Genomic DNA, 9,883 nt, shown 5'->3' on the forward strand with positions numbered 1-9,883 from the left:
TTTTTATTTAAAATTAATTTTTTATATTTTTAAATTGTTTTGATGTGATGATATCAAAAATAAAATTTAAAAATAAAAAAAATATATTATTTTGATAAATTTATAAATAAATATATTTTAAAAAACAACCAATACGATATTCTCGGGCACTCTTTTATGCTTGAGACAAAACTAAGAGAAGATAAAGAAAAATTATTAGAAAAGATGAAAATGCTTGTTTGTATGTGTGTGAAAGATTTAGACAAATATTAAATCTAATATAAAGATGTTTTAATTTTTATTATAAATATAATATATTTTTTTTGAGTTAATAATACAACTTTTTTATTATAATTTTTAATTTAAATGACTGCTATTAAAAAAAATCACAATTTTATCAAGAGTGATACATTTAACGTGATCAGAATTCAGGCAATCAACAAAATATGATGCAACATCATTCATGTGTCATGTCACATATGACATTGCAAAGAGAACAACAAGAACAAACAAGCCCAAATTATTAGACGATTAAACATCACTCCCTATCCTTTATGCTAGATGACAGAAATTGCAATGCAGATGAACGAGCATGAGCAAAAACAAGGGATTAAGCACAAATTATTGAGTGAAAATTAGCATGATTATCTCTTTCATTTATGCTTGGTGGGAGACATTGCAAGCAGCAGCAGCAGCAGCAACGAAACAATCAAAGAAGCTAAGACAAAACAAGAACTATTAAGGTCATGCATCAATCAAAATACCAAGCTCCACCTTCCTTCGATCACATCCTTGGAGAGTCCTCAAGATTATTTTTCTCTAAGAAGCTACAAGATTATCCACAGTGACGATGGATGATGCAAGCCCCCCCAGCTTGAAAATCCATGGAGCTTTACCTCTCAAGACACCAGGAGCTCTCATCAATCACATGAAAAGGCTCACATGAGATGTCCATGTTGACCCAACATTGTAACCCCATGGAGAATAATGACACCTCCACTAAAAACAAGTAACAATTTGCACTCCATCAGCATTTCATATACAACTCTTGTGACTACTAACCACACAAGGATCCACTCCCCAAATTAAACCCACCAATGTATAATGCAAGAAAAAGAATGAGAACAACAAAAAGGAAATGATAAAGTAAAGGACCTCTCTCTCTCTCAAGTGCTCAGGGAACCATCCTTTGCCAACTTTTGATGTTCATGTCGCAACCTATCCCCACCCTTTTTGAAACACAAAAACCCCATTTCATATTTTACTATATTACTTGATTAATTTGTAATTAATCTCGAGGTTTAGGTGGCTCCCTCTCTTTTCAAATCAAATTTTATAAGGGCCAAGCTTTCTGATTTCATAGGGATTGGAGCGGTCAAGCCTATGCATTCATGTATCTTTCTCTGCTTTAACAGATTTTTTTTGTTAGGGTTGTGATTCCAATCCCTTTCTCTCTCCTTTCTGCTATCAAACAAATCTAATTTGAAAGCTATCAAGCGAACAAATCTTGATTGAAAGAGAGATATGTAGCTTGGAAGACAATATATTAGTCAGCAAAGCAAACCCATTTCAGAAATTATTATGGCTCTGTCTTACTCTAAATCTCTATTCGTTTGTTTGTTTTTAACCTAATTTAATTAATCAAGACGCAAAAAACCAGTTTTGTAGTCAAAGTTTCTCCAACTTTTCTCCCCTGTCTCTAAGCTCACTGGGTGCTCGATTCCGGAATCTCTGTTTGCAAACTGTCTAGTAAAGAGGACATAAACAATTCAAGGCAGTGCAATTCCAGCTCATGCATGTGTTTCATTTTATCAGCAGCTTTTACTAAGAATAAATAGCATGCTAATTTGCAGGCCCCATTTGGCATCACAGCTCAGTGGAGAAAATTACATAGCAATTCAACGGCCATAAATATGGCAGATGAAAGTGAAGCCAGGCTGAAAAACCATCAACTCAATGAAATTGGCACAGAAATTCTTTCTTGGTTTCTTGCATGAACCATGAAAATACCCAGAACATAGATCCCAAGGATAAACAAAAACAGCACTGAACCCTGAGCAACCCTCTTCTTTAACCTTATCCCAGAAAAAAAATCTGAGTTTTTAACGTGTGATTGTAACTCTTTGAGGATAATAAATATTTGAAAGTGTATTGGTAATTATTTTTTATTAAAATGATACAAAAATATATATAAAAAAAAAGTTAACTAATTTTTATTTGGAACACCGACATGGTGAATTTTAATCTTTCTTAAACCATTGATACTGTTTGGCTGTGTTTTAAAAATGTTTTTAAAAAAATTTGAATTTTTTTTTTATTTTGAATTAATATATTTTTGATGTTTTTAAATTATTTTAATATATTAATTTTAAAAATAATTTTTTTAAAAAAAATATATATATTATTGACATACTTTTCTAAATAAAAATTACTTTTAAAAACAATAATATCCATATTTCCAAACATATTCTTGAGTTTTTGACAAACCAGAATTGCTAAAATGCTAATTATAGTAAATGGGTGCATTTTTTGTTATTTAAAATTATTTTTTATTTAAAATATTTTTTTTATTTTTAATATTAACAATGTAAAATAGTAAAAAAAAAATAATAATAGTGGACTCCAAGCATATTTAAATTATTGGATTTGAATCTTGTTTTACTGGTGGCAGAGACTTCACATCTTGAGTTAATCTCCCAAAGGTATAATTTGAACATTGGATGATAATTTTTATTTGGAACACCGACATGGTGAATTTTAATCTTCCTTAAACCATTGGGTTTAAGTTTTTGGCAAACCGGAGTTGCTAAAATGCTGATTATAGTAAATGGGTGCATTTTTGGTCATTTAAAAGAAATTATTTATTTAAATTTTTTTTTTATTTTTAATATTAACAATGTAAAATAGTAAAAAAAAAATAATAATAGTGGACTCCAAGCATATTTAAATTATTGGATTTGAAACTTGTTTTACCGGTGGCAGATACTTCACATCTTGAGTTAATCTCCCAAAAGTATAATTTGAACATAGGAGTCCATCTATTATTGCTTCTCTCCCAGTCTCTGTGAATTGTCAGTCATTATTGCTTGCTATAACTGCAAATATTACAGAGGTAGGAGACCACAGTTTGGTTCAGAGTACGAGAAATCTCACTGTCGATGAATGGGAAGGGCAACACAGGAACAATTTTGCAGGACATGATTGCATTTTGCATCAAATCATCTATTTTCACTTTCATTTACAAAACAATACCATGAAGAAAATCCATGAATTTCCCATGCAAAATCAATCAATTCGTTTCTCCTTTTGTATTCACTAACAAAATTTTCCTTTGGATTTACAAGAACAAGAAAATCTCTCTCTTGAAAAAAGAGAGAAACTATATCAATCACACCCCATATTTGCAAACACACGATCAGAAGGGCATGATGTGAGTAGTCTTAGTTTCATAGCTAGAAAGACGATAATCAAACTTAGAATTCACCCTGAAAATCTTCAACAAATCACCAGACATTTGCCTGACTCCAGGTGAACAGTTACTTTGCATTAACAACAATATCTTCGGCAACCCATTGCTCTTCACGACTGCATCTTGTGCCGCCCGATCTCTGAACAAATAACACGCACTCCACAATATCATCACCGCATGCTCCGTCGCCTCACTCGAAACTTTCAGCACTTTATTCATCACAGCCTCAACACAAGCTGCGTCATTGCAGAACCCCGCCCTCCCTTCCCTGAATGACGCTACCATTTCTAGCAACTTCAATGCCTTCTCTATGATCGAAACGCTCGCGTTCTGCCCTCCTGTTAAAAGTTTTCTTAGCTCTGCAATTATTTTTAAATTGATTAGCTTTATTTTAACACGTTTCGACATAGATATCGCTGTTAAACACGATAAACTTGCTTCTATCAAGCTCGGATCTTTTTCTAAGCTGATCAATTTCACCAATTCGAGCAAGAACCCTTCTTTCTCCGAAAGCATCTGTTTTGACTCGGCGTCGAGAGTTATGGCTTCAATGATTTTAAGAACTCCAACTCGTGAATTCACGCTTCTTCCTTGTTTTAAGACAAGAAAGAGAGAAGACAGACAATCGTGAGAGCCATCATTGTTTTGCTTCAAAACCAATAACCTTAACGCCTTGTAATCTCCAACTTTGTTCAGGATCATAGCAAATACTCTAACGACTCGCTCGAGAAAATCAATGTCCTTGTCGCCATCAAGAAACCCGACGAGCATTTCCACGAACCCATCAAATTTCGCCAAGAACTCGCAGTTCTTCTCGGATTCTTTAGCGAAACAGATGAATTTCGACAAATGATCAACTTTCTTCTTCTGGGCTCTCATTTCTTTCACTAAAACCTCAACCTCTTCCTCGGTGACGACCGAGTGGGCGGCTGAGTCGACTCGGAGATCGTTCTGAGTCTGGACTGAGTCAGACCAGATCTGGATGAGCCTCTGTAAAGTGCTGTTGGGAACGAACTCCTTGCTTTTGAGAACTTGCATCGTGGCAGGACACGTGTTGTTGCCGCTATCCAACCACCGCTGGATGCTGGTGCGGTCGTAGGTGACACCGGTACAGAGACTCACAGGTGATTTCATCACGTCAAGTGAGATGGGACACCGGAAGAGATTAGGGACCGTAACGTACAAATTAACGTCTCTCACCATTTTTTTTTTCTTTATGCTGTTTGGGTGCTGAGAAAGTGGGAGAAATTAAGAGTGGAGGAATGGGAGGGCGAGTGGAGATGATGGGTTTAAAGAGAAGTTAGAGAGGGAGGGTCAAAGGTTCGGTGACGTCAGATCCGGAAGGTTGTTTTTTTTTAAAAAAAAAAGGGGATTTAATTAATTATATTTCTTCGGCTTTTTAATATTTTTTGGAGTCTTTGGTCAAAGGGAGAGTTTGTTTTCTTTGCTAGCGTGTGTGATGTACAAGTGCGTGTGAGTTGGAGTCTTTATTGAACAGTAGCTGAGGTCCATTCATTCTTAGCGAATGACCTTTTAAGAAAACTCAATAGGGTTTATCCTTCTTGGAGTTAGATGTGTTGCAATAATTTCGAATCTTATAAAGTTATCAGTTGAATGAATGATCTTAACTAAGAAAACGGTGAGTATTTAAAAGTGTAATAATTTCTGTTTTTATATATATTCTTAAAATATATTTCATTTAAAAAATATTAAATTAATAATTTTTTAATATTTTTTATGGTTTTAATGTGTTAATATTAAAAATAAACACTTTTTAAAAAATATTTTGAAGATTCGATTGTGTCTAGGTGATATATTAAGATAAAATAAATAAATAAATTTTTGAAATAAATTTTTATATCTTTTAAAATAAAGAGATGTAAGAAGATATATATTTATTTTATTTTTATTGTATTTATCTATTTTGTTCCAAGTCTTACCTATATAAACTGTAATTGTAATGCTATCTTTTTTTATTAAAAAAATTAGGTTTAAGCTACCCAAGCTTGTTTTGTTACAAGAATCATTTTGTTTATTTTTATTTTTTTATTAATATAAATATTTAAACTAGTTTGTATATATCTCGACTAATCTCATAAATTTTAAAATTAATAATTATATAAATTGTTAGTAGACCTAAAATTTATAAGATTTAAACTAATAATTTTTAAGAAATAAATCTAGATCTAACCAATTAAATTTCAACTCTCAGAGTTATACATCATTTTATTTTTATACAATATTAAATATTATTCCTAATATACCTAATATGTGTGTGTTACTAATAAATATATTATTGTCCAAGTAATTCTTTATTATATCATTATCTCGAGTTGTTAATCGTATGAATGGTTTATTGGACTCGACTGAGAAAGAAATTAATTTTGATATTCGTCTTAGGATATTTTATTGTGTATAATTTGAATGCAATATTGTTTGAATCCTTGAGGGATAAATCTAAATGACGAAAAGAAGATTCGTTCAACTTGAGTTTATATATTCGTGTCTCATCATGGATATCTTACAATATAATATATTTATATTCAATTAACTTTATTTTATAATAATATTTTAAATTTTGATCTTGAACTATGTGTTGTATAGAGTTCTTTAATATTTACCGGAAGGGAAGTCACAAAATTATTTTGAAAAATAAATAAACAATAACAATAATCCAAGTGAATTATATTTATCACATGAAGATGGAAGATGAATCATTTACTTATCATCGCACCACAAACATCAAGTATCTAATTGCTATATTTTTTTTTATCTAGTTTTGTGCTTCTTCTTCAATTTCTTTTTGATAAATTTTCCTTATAGTAGTTAAATTATTTTTAAATGATTGGATAAATTATGTGTGGAATGCTTTTAATTTGATTCTTAATGTTCACTAATCAGACTTTTTCTTCGATTTTTTTTAAATCTTCAATTAAACAAAAAAAAAAAACAAAGTCAAATGCATTTGAGGTGAGTTTTCGAGAAACTTAAATAAAAACTTTCAAGTGACTCCAACCGCTAATTCACTTGCCCTTGCATATCTAAAGATTATTTTAGCTATATTTTCATTTTTTTATGTACGATTTTAATTAATATTCAAATCTGGAAAATGACAAATGCTATCAACTTAAAAATTAGAAGAGAAGTCGCTGTAGTTCTAACCGGATTTTATATTAAACAAAGTAGTAATTAATTCAATTAAATCCTAATAATTTGGGATATTAATTTATGATTGATAGTTCCAATTAAAATATGAATAAAATTCAGTTTAATATCTTTTAGAAACAATTCTTTTAAAAAATGACATTGTATTCTTGAAATGATGAGTATCATAAAATAATATAAATAATATATTAAAATCTTACGCAAATATATATATCTATGTGTCATAAATATAATTAAAGTTTTGGTTACAATACCACCAATATTATTAAAAAACTATTAATAAGATAAATCTAATAATATTAAACAAGTCAATAACAATAATCCAAGTGAATTATATTTATCACATGAAGATGGAAGATGAATCACTTATCTATCATTGTACCAAGCATCAAGTATCTAATTGCTATATTTTTTTTTATCTAGTTTTGTGCTTCTTCTTCAAATTCTTTTTGATAAATTTTCCTTATAGTAGTTAAATTATTTTTAAATGATTGGATAAATTATGTGTGGAATGCTTTTAATTTGATTCTTAAAGTTCACTAATCAGACTTTTTCTTCATTTTTTTTTTAAATCTTCAATCAAACCAAAAAACCCAAATAAAAAAATCAAATGCATTTGAGGTGAGTTTTCGAGAAACTTAAATAAAAACTTTCAAGTGACTCCAACCGCTAATTCACTTGCCCTTGCATATCTAAAGATTATTTCAGCTATATTTTCATTTTTTTAAGTACGATTTTAATTAATGTTCAAATCTGGAAAATGACAAATGCTATCAACTTAAAAATTAGAAGAGAAGTCGCTGTAGTTCTGACCGGATTTTATATTAAACAAAGTATTCAATTAAATCCGATTAATTTGGAATATTAATTTATGATTGATAGTTCCAATTAAAATATGAATAAAATTCAATTTAATATCTTTTAGAAACAATTCTTTTAAAAAATGACATTGTATTCTTGAAATGATGAGTATTATAAAAAAATATAAATAATATATTAAAATCTTACTTTACCATTTAAGTTATTAGGTTATGATGAATTTTTTGATATAATATTAAATTTTTAATAAAAAAGTAATCATAAATTTAAATTTTATTATTTTTAATTATTTAATAAAAAACAATTATAATATTAATATTGACAATGAGATATACTATAACAGCATGCGTTTAATAACATCGAGGACGAATGCCACGACTTAACCCATTGATCTACACGTACATCTTTGTATTTTTTAGAACTATACTAGCTTCTTAGACAGACATCTGAAAATGAACTAATTATCATCAACTCTTTTTTTTTTTTTTTCTTTCTCAGTGGCTCATCAAGTATGTCCGTGTGCAATGGGCAAAGGCAACCTGGGGCTGAGAGCTCATAATAATTTACCTCTAGGTAAGAGACATCATTGCCATAGCAATAGCACCGAAAGTGTCATCTAACAGAGAGGCCACAGCAACATTTTTCTTTTCTCGAGAAAGTTCAGCAATGTTTTCTTGGTGAAGTACCTTGATAACATGAAAAGGTGCCTTCGTTTCTTGCTTGAAGCTTTAAAAGGAATTCACGGATTGATTGTGATTATTGCATTAATTCGGGGCGTGCAGGCATTAATCATGTACAATTTTCAGATGTGACAATCGACTTTTGTTTTCCACTGCACATTTTCATGTTCAGAAGATGATTTCATGAGTGCTTGATAGGATAGGGATAGTTTGGATTGATCTTACATGCGCCCATGATATCACAGATTCCTGTATATAGCTATCTTCATTGACGTCTACAGGGTCCAATAGCTTTTAATCAATTTGCATAGGATTCCATTTATACTTTGATCCGGAAGTCCTGTGATTCGTTTCTGTGGCTTAAAAGTATTTTGAAAAAAATTTAATTTTTTTATTTTTTTCTTTGTTTAAATCATTTATTTTTATATTTTTAGATTATTTTGATGAATTAATATTAAAAATTGTTTTTAAAAAATAATTATGACTAATAGGCAACTAATTATGACTAATAATGGTATAGTCAGTCCATTCTAATTTTGCTACCAAATACATAAGCATATAGCTGACTATGATGGTAAATAATTAGTATGATGAAAAAAATGATGTCAGATTAATATGTCAATGCTTCCAAAGAGAGATTCTTCCCCATTTGTACTTTTCCCCCCTTTATCTTAATATAGCGATTAGATATTTGAATTTCTTGTGTTTTTTAATAAAAAATTAAAATAATATTATATTAATTTTTTTAAACAAGAGTTTCCCTAAATAAATTTAAATAAAATTAAATAATTAAACAAGAGTTGCCCTAAATAAATTTAAATAAAATTAAATAATTCAAGTTAACTGAGTAAAATCATATCAAGTTTTTATTTGATTAAATTTCAAATCTAGCCTTGATAGGTATTAATAAATGCAGTATATATCTAGCAAAATCAACTTTGATAATATTAATTTTAGATACAATGACATTTAACTTTAAGAAACTCCTATATTGAAAACCCTAAACTAAAAAAAAAAAAACAATCGAAATAAAATCAAAATAGCATGTTCGAGATGCCTATTGAAATGCCTCTTTTGTATTGAAATCCTCTGACTAAAGTTTAATTATACTGGATAAAAGACTTCCATATTCACATGAAGATTACAATATACAATACAATATACATTTTTGCATCAAGAATTAAATATACCAACTTTTCTGTTCAATGGTTTAATAAATATATTGATTCAAGTATTGAAATTTTACTTGAGATTATAGTTAATAGACATATTTAAAGTTAAATTAAAAAAAATATTGGCTCACTTCCTGTGTTGGGATTTTCTTGAAATATAATCGCTAACCTAAACTAGTTAATATGAAATATTAATATAATTTAAATAAACTATGAATAAATAAAAAATTAATTTTAAAAAACTTTTAATTAACATGTTTTGAAGAAACTCCAAAAACTCTCTAAAAACTTTTATCTTAAATTTTCAATTGATTTATTTATATGAAATCTTAAAATTGATCTTAAAAAATATTTAAATTTTTAAAGAAGAGATGACCACTAAGAAACTTGGGGCTAAAACCCACACACACAAATTTTTAAAGAAGAGATGACCACTACAAAGAAACTTGGGGCTAAAACCCACACACACACAACTTGACTCCTGCTTCAAACTAGACTAAGCTATATAATTGAATCTATTATAAAATAATTTTTGAGTTATAAAAGATTTTATTTTTTCAACTTAAATTTAGGTTTGAGTTTAGTCCTTGAAAAATTAT

General features: G+C 29.3%; 1 protein-coding gene across 1 annotated transcript; it reads right to left on the minus strand.

Moving 5' to 3' along the window:
* Positions 1-3,185: 3,185 nt before the first annotated feature.
* On the minus strand, positions 3,186-4,764 carry LOC105131200 (U-box domain-containing protein 28). Its single transcript, XM_011034062.1, has one exon. The coding sequence runs from the start codon at positions 4,649-4,651 to the stop codon at positions 3,395-3,397; it is 1,257 nt and encodes a 418-aa protein (XP_011032364.1). The 5' UTR covers positions 4,652-4,764; the 3' UTR covers positions 3,186-3,394.
* Between the last annotated feature and the right edge of the window lie 5,119 nt (positions 4,765-9,883).

This window comes from Populus euphratica, unplaced genomic scaffold (assembly GCF_000495115.2).
Source record: "Populus euphratica unplaced genomic scaffold, PopEup_1.0 scaffold103.1, whole genome shotgun sequence".
In the NCBI taxonomy this organism is placed as follows: Eukaryota; Viridiplantae; Streptophyta; class Magnoliopsida; order Malpighiales; family Salicaceae; genus Populus; species Populus euphratica.